This window comes from Aythya ferina, assembly GCF_964211825.1.
Source record: "Aythya ferina genome assembly, chromosome: 5".
Classification (NCBI taxonomy): domain Eukaryota; kingdom Metazoa; phylum Chordata; class Aves; order Anseriformes; family Anatidae; genus Aythya; species Aythya ferina.
This window is the reverse complement of record NC_140301.1, coordinates 7970764-7988537: the sequence shown is the minus strand read 5'-3', so window position 1 is coordinate 7988537 and position 17774 is coordinate 7970764. Positions and strand designations below refer to the sequence as shown.

The window sequence follows — 17774 nt, the reverse complement described above, 5'->3', positions numbered from 1 at the left end:
AAGTGGAACAAAGAAGAAAAACAAAGATGAACTAATTCTGTTTTTGCTCTGACCCCAAGTGTAGCATAAAACAATCCCCAGACTGTTCCAAACAATCACAGTGATAATGACTGCAGGGAGTATAAGAGCAGAGCAATGTTCCAGACATTTTCTCTCTCAGCCACAATTCTAACATCCTCTAAATTGCAAGCCTTAGAGAAGAAGAGAGAATGATGGTGAGTCGGTTTTCTAACAACATATCTCCAGGAGAATGCAAGGTTTACCTGCAGGCTTGGAATTTTACTGTGAACTCCAATGAGGGGAGGCTTTTCCCTAGTATTTGTAACAGATACCAAATAGTGTATGTTCCATATTCTGAAGTTCCTACTTTTTCCCTGTGAAAAGATAGCAGTACCCTATATGAATACAAAAACAGAAATTAAGTTTATCTTGACAGATACATTTTGGAGGTTTTCTTCACAGAATCAACTTGGATTCAGTACTTGTACCAGCCCAAAGGAGAAGTTGTGCATTCACAGTGAAGCTTTACTTGGTCATCTCCACAAAACTAAGCATAGAAGAGATGAAGGACAGCAGGGGGAAGAGATGTATAAGCAGAAGTTGTAACTAGTTACTGATACACACAAGCATTGCATTACATAATCGTATAAAAGCCGTTGCAAAGGACTTGGTTGTGGAAACCTCAACTATTCTCCAGAAAGTAATCCAGTGAGCAAGAGCAATGAAAGGTTTATAAGAAATTAGACTATTATTGTTGTGGATCACTGACTTTCCAGGCCAGTATTCCTCAATTAACACTCACATGCAATAATGAAAATATAGACTAAATCTGTAAGCACACATGCTTATGTCTGCTTTGAGCACATAAGCAACCTCCTTAAATTGAAGGAAGGCACTCATACGTTTCATGTAGACTACTTGGAACTTGAATATGCAAGCACTTATGGGATCAAGGTCATCCACGGGACAGAAGTGCACATAAAGCACTAAGAAACACAAGCAGCATCTGATTTTGCATGTCAGCTATTACAAAGGCATTTTTTAACAGATACCAAAACAAGTGCCCTTCGTTTTTATTTTCATTTTCCAGAACTGATATAGGTTATATATAGCCTTTTTGTGGACAAGAATATAGATATCATTTATTTTAGGATACATCCTGTTATATAAGAAGGAAGGAATATGTTTAATAATTTTTATACCCGTTTAAACCATGAAGAACTAATGATAATATTATATTGTTACCAAGAAGCACATTTCTAGGTTGATTTGCAAGGCTACCTTTTCAGTGTTTAGATTTCCTTTAAGTCTTTTCTCCCTACGCTTTCTAAGTCTTATTATTTTATTATTTCAGAGAAATACACTTGTCATATCCAATCAGAAGATAAACATTAGGATCCAGAAAAGTTTTATAAATAAACTGAGATACCACTGTTTTCAGTTGCAGATATTCTGTCAAAGGTCAATCTCAGAACACAATTTAAGGGAGATGTGGAAATAGAAATAACATGAAGGCTGACCTTTGAGTAAAATCAAACAGCTGTAAAAAACACAGTAATGAGATTATATATACACAGTGTAACAATGCAAGTTCTGCAGAATGAATTAAGAGAGAAAATACTAACACCTATATTTCACTTTTATATGTCAGACAGAAAGTTAACAATCTCACAGCCACTTGCTGGTATTAGTTCAGGTACTTCCACCTCAGACACTAATTCTCTCTGCAGCCAGCTTTTTGTCTTTATTAACCTAGAGGTCATAGACACCAATCACACTGAATTATCCTTTTAGCACTAGCTTTTCTAGTGACATAAACAAGAACTGTTTGGAAAAAATATTTTGGAAATACATGATCATCTTTACTGCTCTGCAATTATAGCCACTATAAAAAATCTTTAGACAAAAACACGAAGAAATTAGGCATGTTTAAATATCATTTAACTAAACTACAATGCTGAAATATCCACTGAAGATGAGTTACTAGTAGATGATCTATTATACAGGTATATATCTGAAAGCATTCAATCTGTTAGAAGATGAAATTGAGAACAAAATAATCTCTTTTAAATACGGGATATTGTAATAGACTTGTCATGAAAATTCATATGATTATTTTTGGACACAAATCACATTTTTCAGATAAACTAGAGAAAATATGATTTTGTATGTCTTTTCCTGCAACATTTTCCAATGTGTACATTTAACAACATTTCATGGGTAATGAGTTTCTAATATACAGACTTATTTTCTTGTTGTCAGTTGGGGTCTTTGAGGCAGATAATCAGAAATCAAGGTTAGCAGTTTGCTTATTTTTTATTTTTATTTTAAAACCGCAGGGGTACTGAGCAGGCAGCTCAACTTCAAAAACAAACAAACAACTTTTAATTAACTCTGGTAACATCACCCAATATTAGTTGTCTGATTTTTTAAGAAGAATTCTGTAATTGACTGGAATACAACTTCGTAACATTGTAAAAGAGACACAGCAGTCACACTGTGAAATAAAACGGTATTGGCACAATACTACTGCTCTTCTAAGGAAATCGGTTGTCAGGAAAAAAGAGTAGAACTGCTTTTGAAATCTGACTGCTATAGCTATTCATTATTAATAATCATGCAAGAGCCCACCTTCCCTTTTTCATTAAATTACAAACGAGTATGTCCTATTAGTTTAAAACTGGTTATAAGAATGACAAAAACTAACATTCTCTGATGTATGAAATATGGTCAAATTGGGCATATATAAACTAATAAAAATATGAGTAAAACAAATGGAATAATGTGTTTCAGTTAAAATCTTTTCTGAATAATGACTGGAAGATTTGCCACTTTATTATTACTTCACTTATTTTCGTATTTTTAATCAATTCTGAACATACCTAGAATATAGATTTAACGCGGGCATTTTCTGAATCAATTAGCTGGATCACTGGTGCAATCAAACATCTAGATCACAGCTAGATTTTTCAAGTTAACTCATGGCTTAAGGATTTTGGCAGGTGTCTAGTAGCTTTTTCAAAACTGCATAGTCACTTAAAATATTTTAACAGATGTAAACATTTCAAGGTGACTCTGAAAAAAAAAAAACAAACAGCAAGCATCTGATCTCACCTTTTAGTTCCCCAAACCCTTTAATTCTTAGTACGCCATTTTCATTTAAAAAATATTCTACAAAATGAATAATCTGCTTGTTTCTTCCGCATCATAAACATGTTCCATTCTGTATTTTAAGATTTAACATAGCTTTGAGTATCTTCATTAAAAAGTCTTAAAATGCAAACAAAAAAAGAATTTAACTCAGTGTTCACTTCTTGTTTGAAAGACGAATCCAGAAGTTTCCTGTCATTATATGCATAATTTTCTGATACTTCAGCATGACCACAACAGCTAGCATGGCAATGAATAAACAGCACAGCCATTTTTCATGAGGAAATGGGTAATTCTGTGCTGGAAATGATAAATCTAAAAAAAATAAAGCACCCACCAACCACGGTGAGGGTGTAACAGCTTGGATGCATCCCGAGGAGGGAAAAAGAAAAAGCTTTTGTAGGCCAATCTTTATAAAGCTTTACCAATTTAGCTTTCTTTCTACTGCTATTGGTGCTTAAGAGGTTAAGACTTTATTTGTGAAAACAGAGAGAGATAGCAGGGAATCATGTTGTCTGCAGCTTCATAAGTCTTGCTTAAGATCCTTTTCAATTACCATCCATTTCTCCTTTAAAAAGGGACAAAAAAATAGAGGAGTGGAAACAGGTCAGGGCAGTCTGTGACAATGACAGTGTGATGGGCTTGGACCCCCTGTGGTGTTTCCATCTGCTATCATTAAGGTGACTACTCAGACATGAAAAAATCCCTCTTGCTGTGCTGACAGGCAGACATCAAGAACTATGACAAGGCATTAAGACAGAAAGTAGAGACAGAGATGTCATATTCCACAAACAATACTGCCTCAAACAAGACCTCTAAAATTTTATTGGAATTTAAAATAAAAATCAAAGGGCTTTTACCTGGAGGTTATCAAACTTCCTCTCATGTTAGTTTGACAACGAAGATATTGCTGACAGTCACAGTCACAAATGCTTGGCTGCTACCTGTAAATTCCACCATAAGAAACCCATTTTTTTTTGTTCACTCTTCAATAAAAGTGAGTTTTTAATTTTTTGACCTTTCTCATCAAAAAAGCTGAGAAGGAAGACTGAGGCCTGATGGTTTGGAGCACATTAAACATTGGAGTCTTTGGCGGATCACGTACGCAATAACGAGAAAAGAATAAACTAACAAGGCGAGCGGCTATGATAAACTGTTTTCCTTCGTAACAAACGAAGTCCAAACAAATGATAATTAAATTCATATTGAATGTTAAAGGAAGTGTGAAATGACTGCAATGTTTATCTCGGTGTAAAGTAACAAAATGAGCACAGGCTTTTAACCAGCAGGGGGGGCAACAGGATTATGATTGAGCTCTGACCCCTTGGCACGGGGAGCGCCGGCAGATGTGGCAGCGGCACCGGGCGGGCTCTCAGCCCCCGCAGCCCTCTGCAAAGCCTGTGCTCGGCGTGCCCATGCGGGAAGGAAGAGCTGCTTTGCTGCTGCTCTTCCCGTGCTCTTCCCGGGCAACTTTTAGCAGGAGAGCTCCTTCTTGCCAAGCCATACATGATCAATACTTTGACAATAATATCGCAAGCCTCATTTAACAATTTCTGCCTGCATCTCAACTTGCCTCGAAGGTGAGGCATGCCATACTGCATCGTTTCTTTCAGAAGCTGACTGGTAACATCACTGCAGAGGGTATTTCATTTCTAGGATTTCACCCTTCCATCAGGCATCCTCCAGACATATGCTGCATCCAGTTCTTGGGCATGTAGTAGTGACGCTCGGTTTGCTGTTTCATCCTGGTGAAGACTGATCTCATTCTTAGCTCCTCTTCCTTTTGCCACCTCCTTTGGACTAAAAAGCAATTTCTCTGGGAACACCACTAACACTTCAAGCATAGTTAGAGATTTTGGTATTCCTCGTTCAGCTCTGGTGCAAGCTCTCACCTCTCCTTCTGCACAGCCTCATGTATTTGTTCCCAAACCCTTCGTGTCTTCAACCGTGACAGTGTAACTGAATGACCTCCTCGGTAAATTGCCTTCCAATATCACCTATCAGAACCTCATTAGAATCACATGCTAGGCAAGGGGAAGGAATGCTAGGCAGAGCACTAGGTAAAAGTTCTCTGCAATGACAAATTGTTTATATTAAGCTTCTGGTTTGAGACCAAGATTTTATTTTTAAAATATACCAGTTGTAGAATGGCTATGGTTAATAAGGATTAACCTAAATTAACTCACTCTCAGTGGAGAGTGAGTGCTAGGCACCCAATATTTCCCAGACAGTTACACCAATTCCCATGGTATTCTGATACCTGTGAATTAATGAATATTAATCAGTTAAAACCAATCTTTGAGGTATCTAACAATTACTCACAGAAAGAGTAAGACAATACCCTAATAGTTGAATTTATATTGCTCACTGAATTTTACATGCTTATTCCATCTGTAGCAATATGAAAAAATGCATTTTATTAAGATTTGAAATCTGATTTTTCATAAATTTTGAATTTTGGTAAGCTTGTAAATTTCCTTATATCAGCTATATAAGAAAAAGTAAAAAAACTAAGGATAGTTCATTTTCTTCTGTCCAGCTACAGAAGAAATGCAGATATGACAGCTGTACTGGTTACCAACACTTAAATTATTTCAGCCACTGGTTTAAGGGGAGTTTTTGCTTTATTTAGATTACATGAGATTTAAAATCTTAAAGTCATTTAGTATAAACTAGTTGTTTAGGATTTTTCTTTAATCTATGGGATGGGATAAGAATTTATGTAGGGCAATTCACCTTGGTTTTAGCCTTAAACAAGACTTTTCACATAGTTACTTAGCTCTCCTTTGACAATATAAACATTTTTGACAACTAGCTTATATTAGGTACTTAACTGCTATTAGCAGAGATTGTAACCCTGACTTCTGTCTCTTTAACCCAAATTCCTATCTCTTAAAGAGAATTCTAGCATGAATTTCAGGGAAAAATTGCAATTTCTATTCAAAAATATTGGAATAATAAAATACGCATACAAACGTTAAATAGAGGCTACAATCAAGGTTGCCAATGCACCTCCTTATCAAAAAGCTTTTGCTTTTGATGCATCAGTGTCTAATCTTTCCTATTTACACCAGCTGAAGTTATCTGACACCATTTACCCCTCACCCCCCAGACACTATGATGCACCCCAACAGGCCTTTACACACCCCATGACACATGTTGACATGGAGATAGCCACGCTTACAGAAGTCTCAGAACAACCAATTTAAGAGACTACAGAAAAGACAAAAATATCCCCTCTTATGTCAAGAGTTTGAAAGAATAATTCTTAGAGATAAGGATAAATGAAAAATCATCTAGTTTTACTCAAGTTAAACCGAAGTAAGGAAATAAGCAAGAAATCCAGAAGCTATAGGAATACTCCATGCGAAAAAACGGAAACTCACACATATAAGAAAAATTAACCAGAAGAGCTTGACTTTATCCACATCTTAATCATCATCATCACAATTAGAAGTGCTTTTGCTAACATTTGAAATGGCAAACACATCTATTGATGGCCGTGGGTCTAAAGACTGGGACTACGAATATCCTGAACATCATATCTAAGCAATAACAGAGACCAAAGTTCTTACCAACCTCTTTGGAAATTTGGAAGAATTTCTGACAGCACTGGAGAAGGTATGAGGTTGACAAACACCTCCCCTCCTTGCTAAACAAAGCTTACTGTTTTCACTGTGAAACTAGGATTGAAGATGCTAAGTATTAAAAAAGGACAGCGTTTGCACAGTGAGGGAAAATCAAGGATACGTCAATAAAAGCAAACACTCCGGTAAGGAAATTTACAGGGATAGAGCATGATACACACAGAATAGCGAAGAACCTGACATGAACTTCAAGAAACCATCAAGAATAGATCAAAGTGTAAATAAGATCATAGGGGTCCTTTTTTATTTTTACAGCTTGTTTTATGTGCCTTTTATGTGTGGAAGAAATAAATAAATAATATTTTGTTTGAACTTTAATCAACTCACAGATTCCATGAACAAAAGGTCTTATAGGTAGCAATCCCTGTTGTTTTAACAAGAGGAAAAAAAGGGGTTCCATCCCCAGAGACCTCTACAGTAAAACCTGGGATCATTCATCTACAATGAATGTGCGTTTCATTGACATTGAGTGGTGCGTTGACTCCCCATATACAAAAAAAAAAAAAGTTTAATCTAGCAGACAAAAGTAGAACAAATCAGGCATAATTTGAAAAACAAAGCTTTTTTTTTTTTTAAGATGTGTAGTAATATGACAGATTCTTTACTGCACAAAAACTGTAAAATGACTGTCACCTTTCTAAGGCTGTACTTTAAGTAGGTCTTGAGAATTATGCAGGAATCATTGGCCAAAACCCTCAGTACAGCCACCTTTGCTGGTTTTCTGGTCTATGAAATGAGCATCTGACAATGATGAACGGTATCTTAAAGCATCTCAATGTGTTCATCTGAAAGGTATCTTTATTCATAAACATACCTTAACAATTTCACTCATAGGCACACTGTGTGGAGGTAGTCACATTCTCTATCCAAAAAGATAGACTATTAAATCTTAAATTACTCTAAGCTATTTGTCACTGCCCTTCAACTGAGATATGATAATCATCTGAGAGCTCTTGGTGGGTTTCTTTCAGTGCAAAACAGGTTTGCCTAAGTGAGCAGACCTTAACGTCATTGTCCCTAGCCCTAGTGAACCCAGTTGCTGTTGGCAATCAATAGCGGTAGCCATCTAATGCATAATGTTGTGTGTCACGCAACATGACTTTGAACAGATCTGCTTAAAACAAGCCTGACAGTAATGGCTTGCAAGAATAGACTTCTACTGCTTCCAGCATTGATAGAGCAGCTCTGATATTAACAGTGGCAAAGTTCTTAAGAATTCCTCTAATTAATATCTTAGTAAAATATCACAGGGAAAAGTAGAATTGAGGAGTGGTAACAGAAATGGAACAATGGTGATACATTGATAGAAAAAAAAACACCACACATTGGGATTAGGTAAATTGAATTTATGACAGGCATGTATTTTCACAAAATAATGCCCTCAAGCAATTCTTGGATTAGCCTATTCACAAATAAGACAATTTGTGGATGGAATTATTTCACTTCAGACAGGTTCTTATGTAAACTTTGAACACAATAGCACAGTTAAGAAGCTCTCAAAGGTTAACCCTAATAACTTAGAGGAAAAAAAAAAAAAAAACTACAGAAGTTATGAACCTTTGTTTAGTATAATAATTATGAGAAATGATAATTTACTATTCAACAAAAATACTGTGTTGCTCTGTCCCTGGATCTCTACAGGGTAAAACAATTGTTCTGCCATTAACAAAAACGAAAGGAATCTTCTGATGAATGAAAGAAAAAGCCCCATTGAGGAAGGAATGAAGAGAACAAAACTTAGCAGTTTTCAAGAAAAAGCAGCTACGTGTTCTTTAATGTTACCGTGTGTTTGTTGAGTTCAGAAAGACACTGCTTTAAAATATCACAGTATATTTATTAGACTTTTTTGCCCCTGACAGATCTCACTGAGTATTTTATTAATGATATTTGAAGCAGGAAGTCTCCACATGTCATTTTCAGGTTACCTGGCATTTTGTCAGATGGATTAAGAAATTAGTATTTTGACCTGGCAAGAATAAGTAGTTCTATAGACACAAAAGATATCTGATGCTAGAAAAGTGAATAAAACAAAGAAAGAATAACTGATTAAAACAGCATTGAAAACTAGTTTATGTTGAAACTTTAGTAAAGCCTCAAATGCACTTTAAGAAAATTATTGGACTTTCTTCTATAGTTTGCCAGAAGTTATTGTCACAGAAAAAAACTCCCTCAGAAGAAGTGTGTGTGTATCTATATCTATAGATATGTATGTATATATCACTAGCTCAAATAGATTTTCAATAAAGAACTCCAGGAATAGAGCCAGCTTCTACAGCTGCTTTCAAAGGGGATGAATTTTTAACATATAAGAATGACCATTAGCTAGTCCTTAGTGATGATGATGTTTCAATGACTCTAAAGGAATTTGATTCAAATTTTAATTCCTTAATGGATCCATTAAATTTTTTTATTTATTTCAAGTAATTGTACTTAAGCATAGAACAGATTAGTAGTAGATACTGTCAGGCTTCTCAGGATCCAGACTATTTTACTGATATAATAACGAACTCTGTATTAAGGAAAGACATGTGCTTGTGGAAAAAAAACAGAAAACTGAACAGAAACTACGATCTGGCCAGCTTGGAGACTTTCTGACATTTGTAGCATCAGAAACGCTACATGAAGAGTTCAACTACAGAATGTCCAGTACTCTCAGAAATCCCCAGTAACTTCACTTTCCCATTAAGCTGGAAGAAAATTTAATAGTTATAATGAAAGCATAAACTGTTTGTCACCTTTGTAAAAATCGTTTGTTCACCTTTTGCTAGAAGGGGCAAAAAAGAAAATGCAATTGTTTTCAAAACACATCACTGAATTTTGTCTGGGTGAGCATATGACCATCTGGTTAGATAAAGAAGAGAAAGAACTTTTTCATATGTTATTTTCACCTAAAAATATGCTGGTGGTGTAAGGAATGAGCTAAGACCACGTAGCAGGTGATAAGTCAGCTGCTTTCTCACTCAAAATCACGTTGATAGAAGCTAAGCCCATTATGTTTGTTAACTACCTACACACTAGAAATGCCAGCATAAGCTTGTACCAGGGCTTGAATGCTACTGTCACCTCTGAGAATTATTTCTGTGCATCAGTGTCACAGCTATCTCAGTTGCCTGAGTTCAGTGAGTCATGTACATGAACCTGGCAAACATCCAATTGTACAAGGGATAATGTATTGATCCCTGGTGTTCATGTCAGTGGTCAGCAATCAAAGCTGTAAAAGCCCAACTTTTTCTGAATGAAAACTTGGAATATTTAATTCTGAAAAACTTAATAGTTAAAATAAAATCGGTCATTTCCTTGCTCTTTATCATAGCTCTGGACTGATTCTCAGAATAATTTTCCAGTCATTTTTAATTGATAAAGTATGTCCCACAAGTGTTTGTTAATTCTATATGCCTAAAAAAAAAACAAGTTAAATATGCAAAGTACCACCACAATCAACTCTCAAGAACTATTACATGCATCTGCATTAGCATTTTAACTTAGAACTAGAGAATCACCTCTGAGGGAGATCTCCCAGATTTCCCCACTTGCACACTTTCACACCACAGTCTTGGAATAAGTGGATTTGATTCCATTCATACGAAGCTAAGCAAAAAGTTGCATTGCAGCAATGCATCTAACAGGCTCCAACCACGAACAGGCATTCAGTCCACAGACCACACTGTAGCTAATCAAGTAAAACCTGTGAAATTGCATCTATAATGCATGTAGGACCATCAGCATTGACCCCTTTGCTCTAAAGATCCTCCATGCCATAGTGCTTGCTAGACATGGCCATGTCTAAGCTCTCAACATTTCTAACACTTTTTGCCTATGAAGAAAACAGAGGGATATGACAACTCCATAGCTACCACTATTGAATGCAAAAGGTGGCATTAAAATCTGACCATTTAGTTCACCTGTGAAGTACTATGCTATACGAAAAATTCCAAATATATAGGGGCTTCTTGTTTATAAACCAGATAGTCTGTTGCAGTTCATAGTCTTGAACAAAGTTTTTCTAAATTATCTCACATCAAGCCTAACATTCCTTCAATCCATCAGATATTTCGCAAGTTTTAACTTCTTTGCTTCACATTTTATGCTCAAAACAACTATTTCTTTCTTATGAAGAAGCTTCAGAATGATGTTTTCAGCATAAGAACTGAAGTAATGCAATGCCAACACAGAATTCAGAGCTTTCTCTGAGGTTTATTTATCGGTATGTAAATGTTGACACCCTCAGTATTTTTATGTATCCTATAGATAGAGGCCACCCATGAGACAAATTCCAGTTAGTCTGCAGTATATCGTGTTGATTATCATTGTGTACAGAACTTCCCTAACTACAATGCTCATTCTCTTCACACACACTTTTTTTTTTTTAATGAAAAGGCACCAAAATGGGAAATAAAACATTTCAGATGTCTGGACCCAGTGAGGGCAGCAAGGGCAATTTTATTTTGCAGCACATTACGAAAGATAATCATAACCATGTCACTCTAGATCCTCACATGTATTTCATTCTCCAGTCTAGCGCATCTCGGAGCTCAAAAGGGCTCTGTATGAAAAGTAACAAGTGTTCACCCTTAAGTCTATTCCTACCCAGGACCTTCTGCAGATGAAAAGAAGATGAGCCAAGGGAATACCTCCAGAAGAGGCATTACCCATGGAACCTCCTAAAAGGGAAAGATCTTTCCCTCACAGCAAATTTGGTTTTGATAAAAAGGATCTTTCGTCCTGTTTTTGCAACTTATGTCGGAAAGTTGATTTTTTATTTATTTTTTTGCAACCTATGTTGGTGGACAGTACCATAAAATGATTGTAAGAATACTCCTTAAGTTCATTTTGGACTAAGTTCCTTCAATACACTTAAGTAATGAGGACACAAATTCTTGATACCTGGCACAGTGGAAAGAACTTCCCTTTCATCCCATTCTCTAACCCTTATTGGATTAAAGGACAATGAATATATGAATAACAGGCTTGGATTACAGCAAACAGGTCTTAACAGAAATAAGAATTTGCACTTTATGACTTACTGCTGAAAAAAATAGAGATCAGTGAGCTGATGAGCTGAATGTTAATTGCATGACATCTCTCACTGATTTTTGAGTACCAAGAGAATACATTTTTACAGTTCCTTAAAACAGGATAAACATAGCAACAGATGTAAAATCAAAGAAGTCAGTAGAATCAATGATGAACAGAGATGACATTAAAAGCATCTTTTTTCCTAAAGAAACATTTCCAAAAGGCTTAGTGCTTGATCATTGGCTTCTCTGAAGTTAAAGAACAGACTCTTGATATTGTCCTCTGAAATGTTACAACTACGTGTTGATATGCTGTACAATGAAACAAGGGAACTCTGAAGAACCGTGGGAAGTTCATGGCAGCTGCCAAACCTGTGGCAAATTGGTGATGCTCTTGGACAGAGGGCCTACACTAGTTCCTTCCAGCACCACTAAATCTGTTAGAAGTTGTCAGATTTCACAGAAGACATCAGGTATTGTTCAATACCTCTTAGCTTATTTCCTCCCTTACACCCAAAACAATTTGCTATCTAGATGCGGAGAAATAGACAGACACAATTCAAAGATGAAGGGAAGTATAAAAAACAGCCCGTTTCCTGTCTTCTATAGAAGAACTGTGAAGATGAACTCTAAAAAAAATAAAATAATAAAAATAAAATAAAAAAAAGATGCAGAGGCCGTTCGGACAGCTTAAAACAAATTGAGTCAAATATGACTATGCCACTGCTACAATGATCCAAATACAGAGAGCTCTATATCCTAACGATTCTTCTAAGTTACGTGAAATAAATATTTGTTCATTCCCACTGATTTAAGTTACCTTTGCATACCTGTATTTTCCTTTCATGTCATCAGGGAACAATTAGAATTAGATAAAAATGTTTTTTAATCAAAAATCTACATTCTTTTAGCTGTATGATCAAAGTTGAACTTTTCAACTTTAATCTATGAAAATAGATCCATAAGCCATTACCAAGAAATCAAAATGTATAATCAATACACATTTTTATCAGTGGAATAATGCCACCTCTTGAAGAACAAAAAAAAGGCAAAAATAAAACTGTATGAAACCTCCTATACAAACTGAAAAAAAGGGTTAGTGGCATATTATTAGGTGACATTTGGGTGTTCAAAACCCACCTAGAACAGCAGGATAAAGTGAACTGTTCCATATTTATTATTGCTGTATGTATGCAGCTGTAACCATGCATCCATGTCATACGAAGGACAGTGCACTGTATGCAAATCAGAGTTCAACAGCCTTAGTCTACAAACCAGGACCTATATTCCCTATCGATATATGACATAATAGCTTGGCATTCCACAGGAGTAAGGAGCAGAATTTAAGAACAACCTAACCTGTGGGTGCAAACCCAGAAGGATTACAGTAGATTATGCTGCATAGCACTTATGTCAAGAATGTATGTTCTGTTCTTCTGAAGTTTCCTTTTTTTTTTTTTTTTTTTTTTAAATAAAAAGACTGAAAAATATGCTTCTTTACCTACAGTACGATTTGGTCATATGTGATTTAATTAAGAGCCAGTCTGCACATATACAATGCTTGATTCAATGACAATTTAAGATAGTCAGATATGTCAACACTGTGGAAATGGTTAGACAAGTATTTACTAGATACTCAGGGGGAATGCACAATGAAACAAACTATTTATCTTGCATCCAATTTACAGTGTAATAAGAAGGAACCATAAACCTGAGATCAATGAAGTCAAAAGCAGCAATAAATTAGTGATCAAAACTCTACCAAAAAGGATAACCATCTCACTTTGCAACAAAGCTTCCAATGTAACCACATTTTGCCTGATTTTTTTTTTTTTTTTTTTTTTTTAAAGTGTAAGCTTAAGTGTTACCCTGTAAGCTGCTGATCACATGAATAATCCTCCCATGAAACCTGTAAGGAAGTGAGTGTTCTTAATTTGTATGGAGGAATCAAAAAAAAAACCAACAAAAAAACCTTCTCAGAAAGCACTGAAAAAACACTTGTTAAACTGGTTATTACAACATAGGAAAGGTGAAATAACAGTAGAAGCATGGTCTTGATTGAACATGATCACATACATGCCATTTCAGGTAAGTGTTAGTATGAGCAGGAATAGAGCTTGAAAAAAGTCAACAGCAGAATTCTACTGTGATCTACGAATAAATTAGTAAGCATAGTACTGATGCATGTGTAGAAAATCTGACTCAGTCTGGATTTCTTATGTTCAAATATATTTTTGCATTATGCATATAGCAGGATATCCAAACAGAAATACCTCAAGATAGTACAAACTTATAAATTAAGTATCAGAAAAGTTGCTTGAAGTGATCAATAAAAAGCAACATCAAGCCTTATATGGTTCAGAGATAAGATGTGTTTCTGCTTGCTAAAGCTACCTATTGACAGTTACTCTCCATTAGCATTATGTTTAGGTATTTGGAATATCCAAAGTATCAAGAGCTGCCTCAAAAATCTCAAGATTTCCAATAAAGGCATAAAAAATAAAAATAAAAATACAAGCCCAGACTTTCCGTTTAGTTTCCAGCAGGACATCCAGCCCTGCTTACAATAAGCATTCAGAAACAGTGCAATTACTGCGGAAATACGTGCCCTGATTCTTCTCTTGGTAGATCACAGGGCATTGGGAATGATGGCAGAGAATCAAACGCTTCCATAGCATAGCCTTGCACGATGCAAGTACACGACTCATTGTCTTGCTGATTAACTCATGTTAAGGTTATGTAAGGGTTAGCCACATGTTTATATTGATGTGAAAGTATTTTAGCTCCAGAAAGCTTTTAATTCTGAATGTTCATGAAGACAAAGTGTGATCATAGATTGATTTTAGTTGAGAAACATCCACATAAGGAAGTGTACTTCCCCATCTGTACTGCTACATTGGTAGCACTTCGCAAGTGCGCAGAGAACTACAGAAAGCTAAATAACAAAGTATTTAGCTGGAAACATCTGCAAGCTCTAGTCCTCTAAGCTAATTGTTTCTATGTTAGCTTTAACAGGAAGCATAACTTACTCTCATTTATGTTTCTGGCATCCCACATATGAAAAAGTGCTTAATTTTAGTTTTGAGGAACATCAAATTATATTTCACTCTCAACTACAACCAGCATAGGACATCATGGTCAACAATCAAGAGGTTTTCTTCATTTTACAGATTTTTAACATTGAATGCAAGCCTTCAGTAAAGTACAGTGGAGCTATACTTGTTTTCCAAAGTTATCTGCAAGAACTTTTTTCTTCTTGCCAAGAAACATGTTTCTGTTCCCTCCCTCCCTCCCCTCCTCCCCCCCAGCAAAGTTGGAAAGAGTTTATGATAAAGCAGAATACGGTATTATGAAAAGAAAAAAATCCTGGGTTTAGAACTAATCATTCTTTGAAGAGTTAAGACATTGCCAATTGATTTACTGAGCATTCACAATGAATTCTGTAAGTTTCTATTAGTTGTGTAACGCATACAGAAGAGTAACAACAGTTTTGCTAAGAGTATTTTAAACCAAGACCAGTTCAGGCTGTCTGTGCATGATGTTCAGAAGATACAGCCTTTTTCTTTCCTCCTCTGAATAACAAACTAAGAGCATCAAGTGAGCCAAGGTCAATACAGAAGCTGGAAAGACTGAAGAAAGTTGTTGGGAAATGTTAGTAACGTTACTGAATGTCTTTGACATCTTCTTAGGCACAGTGAAAAGCTGAAGCTTCCTCCTGCCCTTCCATCATCCTTGCCTGATATGATGAACCCTCATGCCTTCTTTGGCATTTTGCATGAACTTGCCAAGCTACTCAGTACAACAGTTAGCTATAGGAAACAATGAATATCCAAAGGATAGATATTTCAACCGCTTTCTTTCTGTGGAAGTGCAAAGAAACTGAGAGAAACCAAAGGTGTGATGTTACACAGTGTTCAAAAAAAAAAAAAAAAAAAAAAAAAAAATTTAGATTTGTTATGGCAATAAAAGTGTTCAAATACTAGAAGAACAAAGTACAGACTAAGCTGGAAAAAAAATAAAGATAACAATTTAATGGAATACTTTCATTTGGTAAAATAAATTGAGTATAGTTTAGAACAGGTTAACATCTTAAAATTAATTTGCCCAGGTACATTACTATCTCTTCTTGTGAGTAGGACCTGTCTTCAAACCCCTCTGTTAGTATTTTTCATAATCCAGGAAGAATCCACTACAAAGGCCATTTAATTCCATAGATTTTTTTCAAAATCAGTTAATGAAAGGAATTGGCAACATATTTCTACATACTTTAACAACTTTAAGTTAAACAGCATTAAGAAACAGCTCAAAGCCTCCCTCCCCCTGCACCCAGCTCACCAAAAACACTCCCCGTTTGAACAAAGGTAATTCTTAATTCATACAGCTATACATGGTGCTAATGAGCAAACACTAAAACTTTTTCCTAAATCAAGTTCTCAAACTGGAAAAGCTACTGAAACATACCCTGCTTCAGACATAGATCCAGAAATAAAGATTAGAGCTAAGTGGGAAGCTCTTTTATATATAGGTAGACACAGATGACACTGATGTTCCTGCTTAGCTCATAATTGTGGAGCAAATGTAGAGAGATGAGGTCTGTAGCTTTCAACAGCTGCTTCTAATTTATCAATAGGTATCTTCACCTGAACAGTTAATTACATTACCTACTTGAAAGAGCTGATGTTGACATCATACCTATTGACATTTTCCTCTACAAACCTAGAGAAAGTATGTTTTTTTTACTGTGCCAACTTTGGCAGAATACAATACATGTTCGTAACTTCTGTGTATCTACCTATTTCCAATATTCATGGACGTGGAACCACTTGCAAAAGAGACAAAAGCATGGAATAAAACTAGTTTTCCTCCCTCCTTATTTTGCCTTTTATAGGCAACCATATAAATCACAAGTAATTCTATACTTATGATGGTCTTTAAAAACTGAAAAAATGCATTAATTATTTCCATAATTTGTAGTTTACAAGTGGCATATATTAAAATAAAAAAGGACTACACAGTTCTTGAACTCCCAAATAGTAGACGCATAAACTACATGTTTATTTGAATGTACCTTGTATATTGTCCCAGCTTTCATAAAAATATTTTCAATATATTTGCACAACTTTCATGCCAAATTTTCACTGACTGGGTTTATATTTTTCTGAATTTGGCAAGGACAAGAGAGTGTCTCAAATCAAGGAGTACAGAAGTCTACATAAAGTAAAAATCACCTGTGCCATACATTCAAAATTCAATACGAACATTACATGTCATTTAAAAAAAAATAAAGGTAAACTTTACAATTGTGAAATGTTTATACTCCACAGTATCATTGTAGCTGCACTTTAGAACTCAAATTCATGGAGCTGTTAAAAAATAGCTGATCATGTAAGATATGCAATCATCACCATCACTATATTAAATCTTATAAACCTTTAAGAAATCCTAGTGAAATTAGCTTTCAGAGAGAACTAAAATGAATGCTCAAAATGAGGGATACTTCCAGAAAGCCAGATCAAATTCTCTCAACCTTTTTGGTTTCAGAAATCTCAGGTTTCTGAATCACAAAATCTCACTGTTTATACAACAGGTATAGAATTTAAACATAGGACTACAATTACGGAGTTATTTTTTTGGTATGGAAATTTAAAACTGTATCTCCTTTGAAAATGTAAGCTTTACATGTACAAACACAAAAAATTGGGACTATCATATGTTTGAGCTGATGCCTCCAGATGTCTCCATTTGTGTCCCAAACTCCATTTTTCACATGTAATTGTGCATCTAACTTAAAGAAAATTAGATTACATATATCATTAGTTTTAATAGCTTAGAAGAAATAAACAGTCCAGATTGTGCGTGGCAATTAAAAAATTATAGCTTTGTATTGCATGGGCAATCACATGTTTTTCTTACTCTATTTTATGGCAGAGTACTTATATACATGCAGAAGCCCGTATTCACA

At 35.4% G+C, this 17774-nt stretch overlaps 1 protein-coding gene across 2 annotated transcripts in view; it reads right to left on the bottom strand.

Moving 5' to 3' along the window:
- The window catches only part of DCDC1 (doublecortin domain containing 1), a 247801-nt gene that overhangs the window by 138812 nt on the left and 91215 nt on the right, over window positions 1-17774 (bottom strand). The window contains exon 1 of one of the 2 annotated variants that reach the window (XR_014693560.1): window positions 16274-16306. Coding sequence is in view for 1 of the 2 variants with exons in the window: in XM_084521002.1 (XP_084377128.1) it covers window positions 264-374 (111 nt within the window). In the remaining variant the exon portion in view is untranslated. Of the gene's footprint in view, window positions 1-263; window positions 375-16273; window positions 16307-17774 lie in introns of those variants that run through there. The other variant, XM_084521002.1, reaches the window with a different exon arrangement.